The 20,434-nt window shown below is 31.6% G+C and overlaps 2 protein-coding genes and 1 long non-coding RNA gene across 16 annotated transcripts; 1 reads left to right on the top strand and 2 right to left on the bottom strand.

The window, feature by feature from the left end:
• Positions 1–41: 41 nt before the first annotated feature.
• LOC104771339 (uncharacterized) lies at positions 42–5,417 on the top strand. 8 transcript variants are annotated; one of them, XR_015593657.1, is made up of 5 exons: positions 184–323; positions 1,374–1,420; positions 1,564–1,654; positions 1,763–1,845; positions 5,283–5,417. It is a non-coding gene; the product is annotated as an uncharacterized LOC104771339 (long non-coding RNA). The 8 variants fall into 8 exon arrangements; XR_015593660.1 differs by having other exon boundaries at positions 5,288–5,414; XR_015593658.1 differs by lacking the exon at positions 5,283–5,417 and adding an exon at positions 4,472–4,606.
• LOC104771338 (bifunctional 3-dehydroquinate dehydratase/shikimate dehydrogenase, chloroplastic-like) lies at positions 2,328–5,136 on the bottom strand. Of its 7 annotated transcripts, none has more exons than XM_087506064.1 (9): positions 4,879–5,136; positions 4,457–4,685; positions 3,981–4,083; positions 3,679–3,863; positions 3,306–3,392; positions 3,098–3,197; positions 2,887–2,976; positions 2,697–2,786; positions 2,328–2,623 (listed from the first exon to the last, which is right to left on the bottom strand). In XM_087506064.1, exons 1-4 carry the CDS (start codon positions 4,897–4,899, stop codon positions 3,848–3,850), a joined length of 369 nt encoding a protein of 122 aa, XP_087362190.1. In that variant the 5' UTR covers positions 4,900–5,136; the 3' UTR covers positions 2,328–2,623; positions 2,697–2,786; positions 2,887–2,976; positions 3,098–3,197; positions 3,306–3,392; positions 3,679–3,847. The 7 variants fall into 7 exon arrangements, with proteins under 7 accessions (XP_087362190.1, XP_087362192.1, XP_087362194.1 ...); XM_087506066.1 differs by having other exon boundaries at positions 2,887–2,921; positions 2,997–3,197; positions 4,879–5,125; XM_087506068.1 differs by having other exon boundaries at positions 4,460–4,685; positions 4,879–5,125.
• A 408-nt stretch (positions 5,418–5,825) lies between the features above and the next one.
• On the bottom strand, positions 5,826–16,995 carry LOC104771337 (uncharacterized). Its single transcript, XM_010495852.2, has 14 exons — positions 16,727–16,995; positions 16,421–16,532; positions 16,000–16,112; positions 10,632–10,754; positions 10,330–10,532; positions 10,099–10,174; positions 9,764–9,850; positions 9,589–9,669; positions 9,409–9,441; positions 9,147–9,200; positions 9,020–9,061; positions 7,975–8,053; positions 7,791–7,861; positions 5,826–6,137 (listed from the first exon to the last, which is right to left on the bottom strand). Exons 1-14 carry the CDS (start codon positions 16,898–16,900, stop codon positions 6,069–6,071), a joined length of 1,317 nt encoding a protein of 438 aa, XP_010494154.1. The 5' UTR covers positions 16,901–16,995; the 3' UTR covers positions 5,826–6,068.
• Between the last annotated feature and the right edge of the window lie 3,439 nt (positions 16,996–20,434).

The raw sequence follows: 20,434 nt of genomic DNA, 5'->3' as shown, positions 1-20,434 counted from the left end.
GTATTGTTACAAAATATAATGAGCTTCTCGCTTCCTCTTCTATGTTTTAAAAGCTAGGAAATTTAAACATTCGATCGAGTCCCATTACCTAATCTCTGAAGATTATATAACTGCTTCAATGTTAATTGAATGGCTATGATTTTATCGCCCTCTTTTATCCAACCCAATTTTCTCAAACTTCAATGTTCCTTGGCATCAATAACATCCAAATTATCTTTATTTGTCCATTGAACCGAAGGCTCTGAATCTAGTTTCTCGATTTTTCGAAGGAGAACGCGTGATAAAGAAACAACGAAAATGGCATTAACTGTGGCATTTGAAAGGTAGATATTAAGTGCTAATTTCATTTGTTACATATTGTTTCTAGGGTAGTCTCATATCTATTTTTCGGTTGTGACTTTTGAGTCGATCACCGTCGTTCTATTTTTTTTTTTTAATTCCCACTTTTGGTGGTTTTTGTCTATCTTGGTTTCTGATTGAACATAACTTCATTTTTATTAAGAATCTTTTGTCGCTTCTAATACCAAAAGTGACGGATTAGATGTGAGCTCTATGGAACATGATGATATATCGTGGATTTCTAGGTTTTAGACAAGAATTAGGATGAAGTCAAAGGTTTATGATTCTGATTTTTTGCTATACTTTTTCCTTGCCACCATGTGAACTAAGAGATTGATGTTCAAGGTTTTGTGTCTTTTTAGTTTAAGATTGTTTTTAGTTAAGAGATTAGCTATGTGTCAGTTTCTTATTTCAGTTTTCATGGTTTGTGTTAGATAGTTGGTCATGGAAGCTGTTATTTGTCTTTCATTTATTCCTGAGGACATGCAATTAGTAAGTAGTTAAGGAACACCATTGTTAGGCTTTCGGATCTCAAAACTGAAACTCCATTCTTTAGTTGCAATGTTAAAAAGTCTCCTCACAGTCATATTCATTTTACTTCCCTTTATATATGCTTGGGAGAGTTCTCAGAGTGCTTTATCAATCACGATTTTAGTTATAATCCTTTATATTATAATTCACAAGTCACTTGGCCAACAATAATCTGACACATGGAATTTAAAAAAATATACAGAACATTCTTTTTTCCCCCTTTTAAAAAACACAAATTCCTGTTTTTATAAATAAGAAAATGAGAATTTGTTATTGAGAAGTTCCTATAGTATTTCACCCACTCTTTCACGATTTCATCATCTCTTTCAACCGTTAAGTCTTTACTCTATCAATAAAGTCACAAAATGTAACTCAGAGTTTTCTGTTTACTTGAATTACGTTGCTCACTTTTCTATTTATATATTCCCACCTGAAAAAATGTTGCACATTCTCACTTCTTATATGTACCATCGACTCCTGTTACAACACCATTCTTATTTCAGTTTTTATGGATTCGTGAAGCTATATCCCCATTACAAAAAAGCTTCAGGTAAAAATATCAGTTTTTTTTTTGTTTGTTTTAATTTGGTAAAATGTTAATTCCCTATCAATTTTACTAGCATATAAGGAAAATAACTCAAATTCATCCATTTTTTTGTGTTTCTTACATATTTTTTTCTTTAAATGACTTAGGAGATGCATATGAAAGAAACTTATACCATTTCCCAAAAACAAATTGATCTGCATGACAAACCTGGAGATAATCGATTCATTTAAAGAGAAGGCTGATTTCTAATCTTATTTTTGCGAGCGTTCATTTCTTATTTTAAAATTTTCAATTATTTTTAATATCGAAAGTAACATTTTAAAATTTTGTTTGCTTGATTTGCAGAAAATATGGTTGTTGAAAGTTTCTTCGATTTTGGAGAATTCTTCCAACTTCAAAGTTGTAACCCATAAGAGCATAAACAAAAGGTAACTAATTATGATCTCTATCATCCTTAAACAACTTTTTTTTTTTTGTTAAAAGGCATCCTAAATTTGTGTCTTGGCTACGAACAAAAAAGAATGATGAACTATGTATTCTTTGTATTTTCTCTTATACGAGAGCTTATGATCGATATATTTATGTTAATTATCAACTCATTAAGCAAATCGATATATATATGTATAATTAGTTCTTTAATGTCTCACAATCACTTCACCTTTTATATATAAATCATAAAAAGTTACAATATAATTAAGGTTTTAAGGAAACTAGGATAGTAGGGATTGTTTTTTGTATTTTTTTGTAATGTTGTTTGTAATTTTAGTTCTGTTAGCTATCTCCTCATAAAGCTAAGACATTTAAGCAATCCCTCCTAAGGAGTACAAATCACTGTTAAAATAACTCAAACTTGCTAATGCCCTTATAAGACAATACTCATAATACATTCAAGCTCATAGTTCAGTCTTGATTGAAAAATTAAATCGCTATCCATCATTATATGAATTCAAATAATACACTACATATTGTAGTTGAGCATTTCCAACTACAATACACTACATACATTACAAGTCTCAAACCGAAGTCTTAACCTAACATTACAACTGCCACAATCAACAAAAACATGAACCTAGAGACTCTTCTTGTTGTCTTCAAATGCCTTAGCCAAGTTACTAAATCTTATGCTGACGTATCACTCAATGTGCTCCACCACTTATCCTCTCACAATCTCTGCTCTTGCTGGTCTATTATAACAATATTAAGTAGCTGCACCAAAACCTTTGTAAGTTATAACCTACAGAAAGAAAACAAAAATAGATTCATGTATAGAAACACTAACCACACAAGCACACAAACAGAGAACGTGTGTCTGTCTCTCTCTTCATGCCAACAACCTCCATTGTTGTTGTGCATCTCCATGGTCTGCTTGCTGCAATGCAAACACCAAATAAGTATGAATTGTGATCCAACACAAGCACAACAACGAAATCAAAGTTTAAACAGTTTCTAAGCAACAGTCAAAATCTTACCTTTCTACCATTAGCATGTGAAGTTGTAGGAGTTTCTGCACAATTATACAAAAGGTTTAAACTCCACGCAGTCACACACTGCAAAAAGAACTGTAAAAAAACAAACATACATGTGTTAGCATGCTTGGAGCTCCTTCCCACCATACACAAACGTACATCACAACTTAGTCCAAAATGTGATTTCTTTCTCAGTTTTTTTCTTAGTACATACCTAAGTTCTTTTCAGAACTCCGTGGATGTCAATATATAAGAAGTCCCCATCAGAGTTTTTATCAACTATTACAGATGTGCTAGTGTTAACTGCCAAATAACTACTCAGCTCCAGCAAGTTAAACCATCAGCCAGAATCATGAGTTAGTCTTCACACATAACAAAATTGGAAGAAGAATGAATTAAAAAAAGGCAGAGATGATAATTACCATTCCAAAAAAACAACATAGCAAGGACAGCTAATGGATAATCCAGCACTAGAGAGAGATGCCTCAGCCAAATCGCTTGGGAATTTTCTGAAGAATAAAAAACAAAAGGGATCAGTTCTAACTCAAGAAAACAACACAAGTATACAATTCTTAAGACAAGAACCAAAAATAATGTTGCCCTATTCAATTCTTAAGGTGAAAAAACAAGAAAGACAGGACCAAATTCTCACAATGCATAATACCAACGATACTGTCCATATTTTTATTAAAAAAGGTACAAAATTGTGCATGTGCATCAATGCCAAATAACGAGAGATGTCACTAACATTATTGCACGAAAGAGATAATAAGAGGGTTCGTTGTATGTATGTACCTGTAGAAATCAACGGACTTGAACTTAGTGGTTGAAACCATGGTTGTGGCAGAGACAGATCTCGACAGTGAGCTCTCTCTCTCTCTCTCTGTGTACTACAATACCACTCTCGCCTGAATTTGAAATAGATCGCTTTGATAAATCCAAAGTCGGCCGTTTGAGTGGTCTTTCATTTATTTCTAACCCTAAATGCCAAAACAAAATCAGTTCTTCCCCGTCCACATAATAGCTACAGACGGAGAAAAAGACCAAGAGCAACAAACAAAGGACATAGAGCAAAAAGAGAGAGTGAAGAAACTTACAGAAAGCATCTAGCAGAGACTGTCCCACTAAAGAGACTGTCCCTGAAAGACTGTCCCTGAAAGCATCTAGCAGAGACTGTCCCACTCTCTGGAGATCCATAAACTAAAATCAAAGAGCAATACCAATACACACTCAGGTTAAACCAATAACAATATCACTTTGGTTACTCACTTACATTCACAATTTGGATAAGTCAGAGAGTGATAAAACTTGAGAGAACAAACAAAAGAAAATGAAACACATAAACAAACCATTGAATCAGTTTAAATTTAAGAACACTGAACAAATATAGCCCACTCAACTACAAAAGTATATGCATTTTCTTATTAAAAAAAGGTGAAACGAAGTCTATGCTCTACTATGGAAAAAAAAATAGTGTAAAACCCACAAGATTACTTCACATGACACCATAGCACAAGTGAAATGTAAAAAGTGACAATTTTGCAGACATAGACGAGTAATCCTTTTTACTTACCACCTTTTTTAATAGAAATGGATGCAGATTGTTGGTCTTCCTCAAGAGGGTTAAAATCCTTAAGCCAATCTAATCGAAATTCAACCAAGTCATCACCCAATTCTTGTGCTTTAAAAGTTTCAAACACCATCATGTCTATTGAATCCGCCATCACTGGAGCACAGATCAAGCTCGGATATTTCACAATTTCTTTACTTCCTATCTCCACTTCTGTGGAATTTGAAGCCACCTAAAGGGTCACACAGAACAGAACAAGGATATAAATTCTCAAAATCTAGATAAAGCTTCGTCTTTTCAGTTATATATATATAGTTTCAAACTCAGAGAAGAACAAAATCTGAACATCAAAAGTCTTCTCCGGAACATAATCCAAAAGATAATTGAACATCAAAAAGGAAGAAAAGGAAGAAGAATTCACTAACATAGACGTTGGAGGGTTCCATGCTTCGCCGGCGCCGTTGATCGGAAAACAAAACAGGTACCAGCACACTCCTAGTTTGCAGGGAAAAGAACTCGGCGGAGAAGGTTTTGGATTTGAAGCGGAGAGAAGAATCGGCGGCGGAGATTCTTAAATTTTGGTTTTCTTGATCGGTAGAAATAAATCAATATGTCCCTCTTTGCAAAAAAAAAAAAGATGACTTGTATTATTGTTATAATTTAATTGGTTACAGATTTTTTCTAATGTGTCAGTCTCAGCTTCTGAAGCAGAGTTGTCAACACCTTGTGAGAAACCAACAAGTTTTATTGTATTGATTGATAAGTCACTGTAATTTCAAGTTTAATTTAAAAAATTGCAACAAGTTTTTTTTTTTTTTCTCTGACTTAGTGAAGATGGTGTCTTCGCCTGCCGAGTGGCCAACATTCACACCTTATTTGGAGGACATTCTGGCTGATAAAGAGGAGTTCACGTCATTCTCCATAGTCTACATTCCTCGTTCACAGAATGGTAGAGCAGATAACCTTGCGCGGCGGGTCCGCACAGTTCCGCATTTAGCTACCTATGTAAACAATGTTCTTTCGTATTGGCTCATTTGAGCTAATCTTTCTCGCTGTTGTCAAAAAAAAAAAAATTAGAACATTTTTATTTGTCGTAATAGAACTTCAGATCAAACTTTGGTTTTAATCCACTAAAATTGTTTTAATTTTTTTTTTACATAATTCATCATTACCATATAGTAGCATTTTTATTCACTCATTCATTTAAAATCAATATAATTTTATTTTCCCGTACTACGTACGGGGTAGGATACTAGTACAAAATAAACTACCATCAACTTATTATATTATGTTAAAATATTATGACATATATACAAGAAATTGAATGGTACAAATATCAGATTTTTTTTTTAGTTTGCGTAGACATCTAAACTAAACTTAAAAAAAAAACACATCTAATTAATTAACAAGAACTGTCATTAAATATGGTGTCTACCCTAGGAGCTGAGCTAGTAACGAGCCTAATAAACATGCTAATATTGTTGACCTTGGAAATCATAAGCCCGTTTGCAACATTAAGGGTTTAAACAGAGCATTAAGCATCAACGACTAATGTATTTAAAACCTTTATATTTTGTTTCACTATGTATAATCCATAAGTTTTGAACTAACTGAACTATGGAGATCCCATATCTGACATTGGAGTTGTTGCTCTGATCATGATGCTTTGGATGAAGGCTACAGTCTACAAAACAAAATATACTAAGCAACATTATCATTCTTAGTAAACGAACAAACAAATGTAATATGATATTGATAGATTAATCATTGAAAAAAATATCTGTTTTACACCCAACGTAATTTTAACAATCATATTTGATTCAAGAAAGCAGTAATTTACTTGGGAAACAATATTTTGTTATTTATATATATAACAAATCCAACGACTTAGCTATTTTCATACATACATATATTTTTAAAGATTTTAGTTAAACAAAAATTAGCTAATTAAGGTTAATATAATCAAACTCATATATCAGTGTGTTAATATACATATTCTCCCCTAATAAACATATATACTAACATGAATGGAAATATCATTAGATTTGTATTTGACGTTTGTGTTTTATCAACACTTACAAGTTGAAATGAAGCATCATTTAGGAGTTTTGGGTTAAGAGAGGTAATGGCGATTTCAACTATGTTAACGTTTAGTATAAATCTGAATATTAAAATGAACTATTGTTTCATTTGATTACTAGATTTTAACCCGCGGTACACCGCGGACATATAATTGTTATTATAATTTATATTTTATGTTTTATCTATTTGTTAAATATTGGATGTTCTGTAAATAGAGGAATAACTAAATTTTCCGGTTGTTGTGCGGCTAAATATTTATATTATTTTTTTAACCCGCAATACACTTCATGACCATTTGTTTGTTATATTTAGTTTGTTTTGTTTAATGTTTGAGATATATTTTGGTATTTAATTATTAATAACAAAAAATAAGAGATCCAAATACATAATAAGTAATTTATACGCTGTGATTAAGACACATTTTTCCTAATAATTTAATTATTTTACACAATCTTAGTTAAATCAACTTGATTTTATGTCAAATATTCTAATATTAGTAGTGTTGATAAATAATTAATGAGGATTTAACTTGTGTTAACACAAATTTAATAATATTTTATTAATTCCAACATGTCCTCTTTATAACTCATCTACTATATAACCACATTATATAGTATTTTAAACTTTTTTAATTTTATATATTCCTAATAATTAAAATTTTTATTAAGTTTATATATGTTACTTACAATATTTAAATAATGTCAATCGAAGTTTTTCTTACGTTAAGAATCAAAGTTCACAGGTTTTGGAAAATAAAATAGGAATCAAATTGTTGTTTATCTTGTTTGCGAAGGATTCAAATATAGAATATCTTCAAAACACAACAGAATGTATGGTTATGATAGTTTCTATTTCCATATTGATTGCTGTTATTCTTTTAGTTGGAATGAAATATAAAATATTTAGAAAACAAAATCTGAAGTAATGTTAGTTTTGGAAATTTTTTAAGGGTTAATATTCTAAATAATTTTTTTAATAAACAAAACTAAAAGGGCATAATACAAAATGTACTTCAAAAATGTTAATATAGATTTATCAAAAATCTTAAAAGTTTGTATATATTTATTGAAAAATAACTAGTTGATTGGTGATTTTTCATGGGATAAGATAAATTGCCATTTTGTATAACCTGAAACAACATATACTTTGTGAAACCCTAAAATGCATTACTTTGTTGAACAAAACATGATTTTGTATATTCGCATGTATACTATCTTTACTGAATTTTTAGTAGAGAATTTGTGAAGTATATTACCATGGTGAATCCCGCACACATTATACTGAAACCTGGGAAATTAAATGGAGCTCTTTCGGACAGAAACCAGTCTAAAAAAAGGAAAAAAAATGTACATGCGTTAGTAGCAAGTGTTGCATTTTTATTTCATAAGTTTTGGTATATAGCATTAAGAAGAAAAAAAAGTTTCTGAAAGTAATGAAACCTGTTAAAGGTGAAAATGCCAGGGGGGAAATGACATTTGCAAGGGAACATATACTTGAAATAATCCCTTGGGCTTTCCCCTGAATAAGTTACCAAAAGTTAGAGTTTGAATAGACTACTGTCCAAACCAATCTCACATAAATGAAGTAATAATGTTCAGTTTCATTACAGTTCAATTGGTTTGAGTACAATATATATATCCCCTATGTAAAAAAATGAAAGTACACAACTTTTTTTTGTAGACTATATAATTTTTATAAGTTGGTTACAAAATATGTATAAATTAAATATATGTTGGTTACAAAAAAAATTATAGATTAATTGGTCAATCTATGGGCTATATGAATACACTTAAGAATATCTCAAATAATCCTCTTAAAGAGTTTATTTCAATGATTTATACAATTTCCAAAATAAAATCTTTAGTATTCCATGTATTGTACAAAATTTATATTGTTAGACATAAAAAAAATATTGGCAATTTATCACACTTAATGATGATTTTGCGAGATCTTATTGTGCAGATGAAAATAAAATATTACCTAAGCACGGGTCATATTACAAAATTTTCACCAAACATGTTTAAAATTTTTTTTTTAAAAAATAATAATAAATAAACATAACCATTTCTCATACATAAAATTACAAAATTAACAATATAAAACTTATAAAATAAGTGTTTTATCCAAAAAATACTTTTTAAAACAATCATATCAATTATATTTTATTTTTAAATTATAATATAGAGCACAAATCTTAATCTAGTATATATACTTCCATACATCAATATGTTATTCGGTTTCAAATAATTTTTTTGCTCAATTTATATGTCGAGAAATTAATAATTCTATAAAGTAATTAAATATATACCCTAGTCTCGACGTTATTTATTTATTGAGATTTTTACTATATAATCTAATGTCATACTCTCTTTTTCTATAATCTATAACATCCTACCTTTTTTTTCTTTGAAATCATTTATCCAATTTATCGAACAAGTCCTTTGGTTTTGACTTTTGACTATTCTATAACAAAAATTAAGTTACCTGTTCGTACGATGCTACTTGTTTCGAGACAATGCTCCGTATCTGTATAGTTGAATTACCGAATTACAATAACTATAATTAAATTATAAACTCGATGAAAATCATATATCTAATACATGAAACTTACACACGATTGAGGAAATACAGAGAAAAGTGCAGATATGGCTGCAATATATGGAACCTGCATGTGAGTTTTAAATTTTCTTAGCCAATAAGGATCTCACAAATCTACATATCTAAACTAAAGATGCAACTTTCATGAATCCCCAAAATGATATAGCAAAGACAATGAACTATCGAAAATAAATAAATAAATTGTAAAGTATTTTCGGATCAGCCGGTAGGGTTTATCAAAAAAAAAAAAAATAGTATAAAGTTAGAATTAGTACCCATGAAGACCATGCCACACAGAGGAGGAACATCTGCATAGTTGGAGACTAAAACATATGATAAAGAAGACTACGGAGGATCTTATTTTTTCTTATATAAATTTTTTAATTAGGCAACCAATCATATGTTTAATATTAGCTTGAACAAATCGCCGAAAAGAATAAGGACATGCTGCTTACATGGGCAGAAGCAAAAAAAAGACCAATTGAGAGCAATCTCTCCTCTTTCAAAGCTGGAACTAAAATGGGCATGAAGAGCAACTGTGAAATAACTTTTTTTGTAAGTTAAACAATGTGAATTAGATTAAGATCACACAATTATCAACAGAAAGTGAACATATTAGTTGTTATCCACCTGTGAAATAGACCCGGCTGCGCCACATATGATCATCAAGTCTGCAAACTGGTCTTTGTTAAAGTGAAACTTGGCCTTTAAATAGTACTGCGTGAAACAATCGACAAAAAAATATTTACTTTTCTAGAAATGTACAGTTTCGAGGAATGCACAAACTAATATAATTTCTTTTTACTGTTCACAATCTCCTTAGTTATGCCACGCCATAGCGCCATACAATAATAGTATTTTAAATTTATAGTCCCTAACTAGCATTTCAAATGATAAATTAAAAGTATGATTCACAGTTCCGTGCAATAGTTATTTACTCTTCGCATCACATAGTAAAAGCGTACCATAGACGAAGCATGTAGACCTGCCTCACCAAGACTACTGAAGAAGGATACCACCGCAACTTGAAAAAGTGGAACGCTGGCAAATGAAAGCAAGTGTTAAGAAGTCATTTTAAACTTTTTTAATTAAACTAATAAGATTAAGAAATTAGTTGACTTTTTCACTAATCATGAATCTTCTACCCTCTCAAATTATAAGGAAAAAAAAATGAAGTAAGGAATAAGTAAACATACCTGCTTCTCATTAGAGATGCCATTTCACGTACCGAACGAAATGATCTGAATATTCTATTTCTATGTCCAGGACAGTCTTCGAGTAAAGGAGAACTCAGATTTTCGCTTGAAACAATGGGAGCCCCTACACTGTTGTCTTGGATAGAATCTGGTAGCAAAAGCCTCATGTACACTGTTGATAAAATCGCCAGTGTTGCTGCGACCTAATTAACGAGCAGAAAAATCAAAGATTTAAATGAAAATTATTCACTAATAGATAACTATACATATAAACATATACATCTCTAACTAGATAAAAATACTTGAAATGTAGTGGCAATAGATAAAAATCGAGCGCAAAGAGTGGCGCAGACAAATGCACAAGATGCAATCCCGGTAAGTATTCCAAATGCGGAGGCTCGTTGCCCTTCTGATACGTTATCAGCCTGAAAATTTGTCCAAAAACTTATAAAGATTGTTGTAGTTTACTAAAGATTTCACTTATTCAATACAAATATTTTGATAAATATTTTTAACATTATTCACTAATGAGTTAAAAATATTTCGTCACATGTCTAGAAAATATCATATAAAAAATCTAATGAATACCAAATAATCTTTAACTTTTAACACTAATCTGAGAAATATTTTGAGAAACTTATAAAGATTGCTAGAGTTAACTAAAGATTTCACTTATTCACTAGAACGGCCATACATATATCAGGATACGTTACTTTATGATAGTTTGAAATTTGAATCATAGCTTTCCGCTAGCTTATTTCAGTACTTTTGTGGTTAGCAATTTGTTTTCCTTCGTTGTAGTTTTTTTTTTTTTTTTTTTTTTGTCAACCATTAGGCCACAACTGGTCGATCTATTAGCCAAATTCTTACATTCGTAGGAACCGGTACTCGATCCCGGGTGTGATGGTGCCTTCTATATATGGACTTATCTCCTGCCACTGCACTAAGATCACTTCACTTCTTCGTTGTAGTTTTTTGCTTCTTCTTTTTTTCTTTCTCTTTAACAATTTTCTTTTATATAAATTTTAATGCTTAGTAAATCATCTAAATTTTGCACATAAAAATAAAAATCTAAGGAAACAAAACTAAAAAATAAGTAAACTGTTATCACTCTAAAAATAAGAAATACTCTATGTTGTCACTAACCATAACCACCTGACTCTATACAACTTGAACTGGCGTTGCTGGTAGACTGCAATTAAATTATATTCATTTAAGTTTTAGGTATTTGCTTGATAAAAATTTCTATGGTTTTGGTCAGTAATTAAAAAAGTAAAATTCCTGAAATATTAATCTTTGAAGCTGGCATAATAACAAAATTTTTATGGTTTACTATAGTAACACTCACTTTCTAAACTTAGGATTGTGAAGTGTGCAGAAAACCAAAGTATTGAATTTTAATTGCTGTTTGGTTTAATTAAATTTTTTGGTTATTTCTAAATAACCAAAAAATCCCTAATCTCCTCCATAAGTCTATGTCTCTTCTCTGTTTGTTATTGTTGACATTTTTCTGATCAGAGATAAGGAGAGAAACAGAAGTAAGTCTTGGTTATTTGGTATAAAGGAGAAAGAGAAGAAGATCAACCTTTTTCTTTAGAGTAAAGAGAAAAACAAAACTGTCAGGGTTTGGGAGAATGAGGATCCAACTGATCAAATCGTTTCGGAAGGTATTGAGTTTTGGTAGGATTGTAGCTAAGACATTTTCGTAAACTCTCCTTTTTACAGAAGTGATTTAATCTTCTATGAGAACTCTGCAGTGTCGTGGGGCGTTTCTTCTCAGTCACGAATTGAGACCAGCGGGTGTTTGGAGCTCGATTACGGGTTCATATGAGACCTGATCGTGACAAAGTTTTATGGGAAGATTCAGGACATTTAGACCTTTCTTTTCACCGGATAGATTCGAAAGTTAACGATTCGTTCTGATTACATGGTTTCACATATGAGATTGCTCTTTTCTGTTTTTCCTGCCAGGTTGGTTTCAATGTTTGTTTGCTGTTGTGATTGGTTGTAGGAGCAAGTTTGGTTGTTCCTAGAAATTGGAGAGCCTCTCTTCTGGTTGTAGTTATTTTCGTGAGTGCGTGACCATGAGCTTATCTAAGCGATTGGGTTGTATGACTTGTTTTGTGTGATGATGAGTAGGTGTGGGGAATGTGTTATTGAGTGCTTTGTCTAATGACTAGTTTGCTATGTTTTATTTGTGGTTGTACACTTGATTTGCTTGTGTGTGTATCTCATAGATGGGAGGATCGTCTCGATGGATATTTCTTGTAATACTCACACATCTCATTGTGTTTGTGGTGCAGGTAGAGGTAAAGTGTGACCATGAGATCATGGTATTGAAGAGGAGGATGTTTTAGGAACTTAGTTGTTATGTTTTGGTTTCTGCTAGGTTGCTAGAATTGGAATGTTGATGTTAAAATTATGAGTTAAGTTGCTAGCTCTTGGTTTATGATTCTTGTTAAATGTTTGTTTATTATTATTATTATTTTCCGCTGCTTATTTTTGTGATTTGGGTTTCTGCATATTTAAATAAATATTTGAGATATTTATTTATTATTTCTTATTTCTTATTTATCATTTAAAAAAAATGTGTCGGGCTGTTTCAACTATGCTGCAAAATCTTTTTGACTTTTGTTCCTAAAACTCAACTATGTGAAGGTAAATAAATTTACTATAAACAACCTGATCCATTTTTTCATAATAACTAAATATCCAATTTTATTTAATTAAACCATATCATACCACAACCATCACTAAAACAGACACTAACCAACTCAAAATAATATAAACCAAACATCAACATGTACAACGGAAACATATAAACCAAACTATCAACCTAACCAAGGTTCTAAAAACAAAATAAGACGTAACCAACAAGACGCATTTGAGACCATAGATCATCCTCCTCCTCATCGCCATGATTCCACGTCACAGTTTATCTTAACCTTAACAAGGTGAGTCGAACAACAAATACAACCAAAAGAGACTCTCTTCACGTCTACAACAGCCTAGCAACGCTCATTAAACCCCTTACGGTGGAAAGCTATCCCACAAAATCTTGTATCGATCAGGTAACATACGAGACCACGATCGCACTGACGATCCCCGCTGGTCCGATGAGATCATTTGTGGATCAAAAAGCCAAACAAGTTGCTGAGACTTATGAGAGGACCATAGAAGAGAGACAGTCTGAAACGAACGTTGATGGTTCAGAGAGTTCAACACATCCGACTCTTTCCCTTGATGAAAGAAATGAAATCTTCCTTCAGGTAATTCGTTTATCTCTTTTGTGTGTGATTTTTCTTTGTCAATTTTGGTTTCTTAATGTGAATGATGATTGATGTTGATTATGTGCTTAACAGTCTCTTGGTTTTCTTTAAAATTGTTTAATGAACTATGCTTAGGAACCTAGAATATTTGATGTTGATTCTGCATTTCGTTTTCTGGTTTGTGCTGATTAGTGAATGTTTATCGTTTGGTTTAGTGCACTCATAAAGATACCAAAGGCAACCCATTTGGCCTTGGATCACTTGTTGATACACTAAAGAAAGGAAAAAGGAAAGAGAGTTAGCGAGCTCTTCTACATCAACTCTTGCGGAGCTTCAAGATCAACTTCGGCGCAAGATATCTGAACACGATTCTGAGAATGCACGACGTGATCAGGAACACCGAGAGTCTCAAGCTGAGATCAAGAGGCTTGCCCTCTTCATGAAAGAAAACTGTCCTGAATACGCAGCTTTTAATGTTTCTCATCCTGCAGCCACCGAACCAGCTACTGTGCCTGCAACCACTGCACAACCCACTGATGGAAGCACCACACCAGCTGCCAATTCCCCTACCTCTAATACTTCTTCCAACTGAACTTATAATTCCCCTTTTCTTTATTTATGAACTTGCTTTTGAATACTGTTTGTTAGATGTTTAGGATGATCTTTTTGTTTAGGATGATAAGTTTTCTTGTGTGGTACTTTAAATCAGCTTTCCTTTTAACTATTAGCATTTCAAATTCTGAAATTAATCAGATTTAGGATTGCTAAAACGTTACTAATTTATGACCAAAACAATTCCAAAATGCGACTCAACTGCCACTAAACTAAAACAAACTTCGCAACCCTTTTGGGACTAATAGGTCGTCTGTAATCAGTCGCTAAACCCAGACTCTACAATTAATCCCAAAACCGTCACAAGCATAGGAATGTTATATATAGTCACAAAATTTTCCCTAAGTAGACTTTGTTGCGGTTTAGTCGGAAATGTATAACTACCAATTCTAGTCACATAGTCGTCGCTAATATACGACTATATTATGGAGTCTGCAATACATCACAAATCAGCGACATTGTTGCGACCAACATATTTTGCGACCGATTTTTTGCAACCATAAAAAATAGTCACAAAGTAGTCACAAAAACCTTATTTGCGACTAATGAGCGACTATAATAGGAGTCGCAAATGGCCTGTTTTCTTGTAGTGTACTCCAGCTCAAGCACGCTTAACTTTGGAGTTTTCCCTGGACCCTTAACCGAAAAGATAAGTGCACTTTGGTGACAATGTGGCCAAATCAATTATTTTAAATCTCTATGCAAGTCTCTGAAACTGGGGTGTCACAATTCACCCCCACTAACAGATCGTATCGTCCTCGTTGCACACCAAGACCGTCACCCCCAATGGTGTGAGCCCACTCGACTCTACACTCGTCTGGGTTCGGCTCTGATACCACTTGTAACACCCCGACTGCCACTTCTCGGTGGGCCCCATGTCTACTCCTAGTTCATGGGTCCACTTTCTTTAGTGGGCCTCACGTCCTCTCACTAGACCCGTGAGCCCATCCATATCTGACGGCCAGTTTGCTACGTTTGGGAGGGTTTAAAGACTTGTTACCGTCCCTAAAAATCACTACATGATCTTTTCCTGTATTTTGTCTTCACTCGCACAGTTCCGACAGTCACTTCCCGGAAGGTCACCCATCCTAAGACTACTCCAGCTCAAGCATGCTTAACTTTGGAGTTCTTTCAGAACCTTTGACCTAAAAGATAAGTGCACTTTGGTGATATAGGTGACCAAATTAATTCTTATAAACCTCTGCGCAAGTTTCTGATACTGGGATGTCACAAATAGAGAAGAGGGCATTGAGGCTATTATAAGCATCTCTTAGGGTTTTCTCTGATAACCAACACTAAACCCAAATATAAACTCAAATATTTCATTAATTTCTAGAACACAGGCGATAAAGTTAGCTATTTCCATATATGAATTTTGAATAATTTTTATACTTTTCTGATATTACTTTTTTCATTAGTATTTGCGTAGATGACATACACTTTTGAATGTACTTTAGTCTTTAGACCACCAAAAAGTGGATTGCTTACATATGCATATGGCATATTAGTTAATAGAAAGAATAAGCTTATTTTTTCATTGCTAAGCAAAACTATGCAACTTAGTTTTACTATCGGTTAATTACTTAATATCGGTTAGTTACAACTACATAACAACACTATTATACTGTTAGTAGCAATGCTCCCAGTTTTGTTGTTCGGGTTTGTTCTCTTCTCGTTAAAGACTGTTAGTTCTACTGCTTTGTATACTTTCTGGGATTATATCTCCAACCTTAATAAACATTCTTCACGAACGCAAAAAGAAAAAGAAAAAAAGGAAGAAGGAGCATACCACGTAAGCAAGGGCAAGACAAAGAACACTTCCTTCGCAAATTATCGAAGTGAAAGTCTTCAGTACATAGTAGACGTAGAAGATGGTTGTCCCTCTACTATATGCTAATGTCGCTGTAATTACTAATCATTAATATATTTTCAATAACATAATTTTTCCTACATTTGAAATGACTTTAATTAAAATAATTTCCTCTGTAAGAAAATGACTTTGAACCATAACTATATGAATATTATGTATACAAAGTAAAAACTATTTTCAACACTTTTAGTTCAAATTTCCCTTACAGTTTTTTTTTAAAACAGAAAAAACAATTATGTGAAACATTAGAGGATGTGTTTGCTTTCAAGCAAGGAATAATAGACGTGGATTTAAAGCTTATGTAAGGTTCAAAGTAGGGACCATGAATGAGTAAACATACCAAGAGGCAAAATGTTGAGTGTCATTGGAAGAGTAAGTAAAGATTTTCTCCCATGCTTGTCCGACAAGCTTCCCACCAATGGCATCATCATCAACGATCCCACACCCGTGATCTAATGAACCGAATAAATATTCTTTATAATATTTTGCCACAAATTCAGAAAATAAAGAAATGACTTACTTTACATGAAAAATGCACTTATTTTGTGTTTTTTAAGACATAAATAATGCAAAAATATTTGTAGTTAATAAAACGGAAGGATTAGGAATAACGATACAAAGTTTTATTTGCAGATAGTATACGTACAATTTGTTGAAAGCCGGAGAGGTAAATGACGAGAGAACACTCATCCTTTCCAGGACATAGCGCCGCCATGCTGACGTCTGTAATCACCGGAGCCACAATGAACACTGAGAAGCAGTACAAGAATATCGTCATGAAGAGGTGTCCTAGTCCCTGAAATGTAGTCGTTTCCTCCATTATTAAGAGAGGTGTTGTAACAACTTGTAAGTAAACAAGTGAAGAAATAGTGAGAGAAGATTTTTTTTTTTTTTAAATGCATGAGAAAGGATTAATATAAAAGAATGAGTAAAGAAGTGTTGCTTCTTATGGCTTTCATTCGCTTTCGACAATTACTTTTTGTACTCTTACTTCTTGTTGAAGTATAAGCAAAGGCAACGAATCACATCTTACTTAAAACAATATTAAAAAAAATCAATTATGGACCCAAGACTCAATTCAAGTGAGAACGTTGTGTCCACTCAAGTCTCAACATACTTAACAAGGACTTAATTTCATTCGAAAAATATGTTTATGTATTTTTGTATGTTTTGTTGTAAACTTGTAAGTAATATAGTTGCAAATTAAAATTTAATTAAAATATAAAACTGTGAACTATGATTGAACTATAGTACTTTTAATGAATAAATAGGTTAAACTCGCGCTACGCCGCGGGATACTTTTTATAACTATTTTTAAATATATTGGATTATTGAAAATATATTTTTTTTAAAAATTAGATTAACTGTAAAAACTATGGTTTATACAATGATAAGATAGAAGATGCATTTAATGTTTGGTTGACAAAAAAAAAGATAGAAGATACATTAATAAAATAAACAGAGAAATCTCAAATTTGAGATGACTTATAAATATTTATATTTAAATTGGTTAGACTTAAATAATTAATTGTATAAATAGACTAACTAACTCTAATGTATGTTCTGTTTTATTTTCTTTAAATTTTGTGGGACAGAAATATTATTAATATAGTTTGAATTTATGATGTACTTTTTGTAGTTTATACAAATTTAATCACATAATTGTTATATAGTGTTTTTTTATGGTTAAAATTTTTATTATCAAGCACAATTTATTACAATGGTTTAGCATTCTTAAACTGCAATCTCAAAAACAAACCTTCCAAAAACTTAATTCCAGATAAAACAAAACAAAAGCAACTATGCCATGAATATGAGCTCACATATTCAATTCGCAGTTTAGTCCATAAAATAACTCAGTAATAGATCTAAAGCAAACACCATTGAGCTAAATCCTATAGATTCACATCAATTTGGACAATGTTCACAAGCCAGAACTTGTTTACATTATAAAGCTTCCAACTTTATTCATAATCTTCAATCACCTAACAAAGAAATACTCCGAAAGTGTCAAATTTCCCTTCTACCCTCGAATCATGGCGAATACCGAATTCGTAACGAGATTCAATCGGAGAAACTCAAAATTTCTCTTCTACCCAAAACCACAAACACAAAGATAAATCAGAAAAAAAAACTCATAAAAAAGTCTTAGATTCGAAGATAACAACACATTTTATTTTCCATATGATCCACAGTCTCGGCTTTTGCTTAACTCGATGGAATTCAAAAAAAAAAAAAAAAGAGGCAGCTGCTAGAAGGAGGAATTTTTTTATTTAGATTTATTAGACCATCTACATCTCATCGTTCTCTCAAAATACTACATTTTAATTATTTTTTAATATTATTATATATTTAAATAAGAAATTTGGAAAAAGAAAATAATAAACTTATTAGAAACTGACACATGTCCTCTTTGTCCAGAGAGTCGATTTTTACGATTCTAGAAGAAGAAACGCTTCTTAATTTTTATCTTTCTTTATTGTTATTTTTATTTTTAATTAATAATACTCCTAAAAGAAACTACCATTGGCCATGCTCTTATATCTTTTTTAAAAAAAAAATTGAGAAGATATACGACTTGAAAAAAATATATGTTAATATTGATTTTTTTAATTGGGTTATGAATATTTTTTAATTTGGGTTAAAAATATTATTTAGAAGAAAAAATCCTTAACCAACACGCAAAAGAAAATAAAAAAATTTAAAGTAAGTCTACCTCATTTTATTAAACGTATATGATTCTGAGCCATTGCTTTAGAAATATTTCTCTCATAAATCGGTGAATCTGGGAAAGCGATGAAGATGTTCATATGATTTGCTTGTACGTTAGACTGCTAACTGTTAAACGACGTTGTATCACTTTATTTGATTTATTTGGGCCATAATGAATATCGAAGCCGAGTAGGAAGGACTGCCTTGATCGTTCGACATGTGTGGAATATAATTCAATTTTTATTGGCAGTATATGATGAACTGTATTAATGTTATAATTTGATAGGGTAGAGTTTTTTTACTAATGTGTCAGTCTCTGCTTCAATGTTGAAGCTGAGGTGTCAAGCTCTAGAGAGAAACACTCCATCTTTTATTGTATTGTTAAATATTTATTCGTGCTGGATTTTGGCTAAGTTAAGGTCCAATATAATTTAATTAAAATATAGTGGGCCAGAGAATTAGAATAAGGCCAAATTGTGAGAAAGAGATCCGAGGAAGAACATCCCGAGTCCAGCCGAAATCCCCTGAATCCAACTTATCTTGTTCGAAATTACTATTGCGGACTTTAGCTCCTACAATCTATATTAAATAAAAGTAGAAGCTATAAGCTCCTAAACCTGTCCACTTAGGATTTAAACAACTAACAGGGATTCAACATCTCACTAATTAACATTTTTAAAATTTTTAGAAGTTTCTATATTAAGATTTTTTAAAACGACCAATCGAAATCAGACATCTCAATATTTAACAGTTTTGACATTGTGTAAAATTTCTATATTAAAATTCTTATAAGTAACTATATGCACAACATCCCACATCGGCTAGAAATTTTGTAGACAATGACTGAGAACCATTATAAATAAGACTAATATGATTCCAATTACGAATGAGCATGAAACTTGATTTATCAGGCGTCCAAATTAAAAATTTAAAAAGTTTAAAATATTGTAATAAATGAAACTTTTAAAAGTTCAAAAATATTATAAATATTTATACTTTATAGAATGTTTAAAAATATTATAAATACCCCTATAGAAAGCTTAAAATATTATAAATATTTAAACTACATCTAAATTTTAAAATATCATAATATTTAAACTCTATAAAAAAAAAAGATTTAAGTATTATTAAATATTATATAATTGATTTTTTAATATCTTGAAAATAACTTATTTATCTCTTTTCGTGCTTTACATCTCTTATGAGTTGTAAAACATGTTTTTTGTATGACTTGATAGGTGATTTGATATTGTTTTAGTAAAATTTTTATTTTTGGGTCAGAGGAAGAAGAATCACGTTGCAAGACTTTGATTTGATGTTGTTTGAGTTAATTTTTGAGGTTTAAAGAAAAATGATTGACGACAAACACATTTTTATTAGCTATACATGTGTTCATTTTACTTTCTCTGCAAGTAATTTACAATTGTAGTATTAAAGGTTTTGGTTCGAAAAGTTTCAATAAACCGAGTTAGTATACGGGTGAAAGATTGAGTGCATGTAGTGGCTATGCTGATCGATGAAATTTTATGAGAACAGAGGCAATGATTTTGGTTTTGAAGTTTGATGGGTTAACAAATTATGTGGTAGTCTAAAAAAAAAGGTTTTAAATGATTATTCAGTGGAAGAATGTGAGGAAGCTGAC

Source organism: Camelina sativa, chromosome 20, assembly GCF_030686135.1.
Source record: "Camelina sativa cultivar CO46 ecotype springtype chromosome 20, ASM3068613v1".
In the NCBI taxonomy this organism is placed as follows: Eukaryota; Viridiplantae; Streptophyta; class Magnoliopsida; order Brassicales; family Brassicaceae; genus Camelina; species Camelina sativa.
This window is presented reverse-complemented; position numbering and strand designations above follow the sequence as displayed.

What these genes read in the sequence shown, in the direction of transcription:
- LOC104771337 (XM_010495852.2), bottom strand. Translation starts at nt 16,900, where the DNA reads ATGGAGGAAACGACTACATTTCAGGGACTAGGACACCTCTTCATGACG. An exon ending in GCATCTCTAATGAGAAGCAG is followed by an intron (nt 10,175 to 10,329) that starts GTATGTTTACTT and finishes TTCATTTGCCAG; the next exon opens with CGTTCCACTTTTTCAAGTTG. An exon ending in GGCATTTTCACCTTTAACAG is followed by an intron (nt 7,862 to 7,974) that starts GTTTCATTACTT and finishes TCCTTTTTTTAG; the next exon opens with ACTGGTTTCTGTCCGAAAGA.
- LOC104771338 (XM_087506064.1), bottom strand. Translation starts at nt 4,899, where the DNA reads ATGGAACCCTCCAACGTCTAT. An exon ending in TGGAACCCTCCAACGTCTAT is followed by an intron (nt 4,686 to 4,878) that starts GTTAGTGAATTC and finishes GTGACCCTTTAG; the next exon opens with GTGGCTTCAAATTCCACAGA. An exon ending in CATTTCTATTAAAAAAGGTG is followed by an intron (nt 4,084 to 4,456) that starts GTAAGTAAAAAG and finishes CTTTGATTTTAG; the next exon opens with TTTATGGATCTCCAGAGAGT.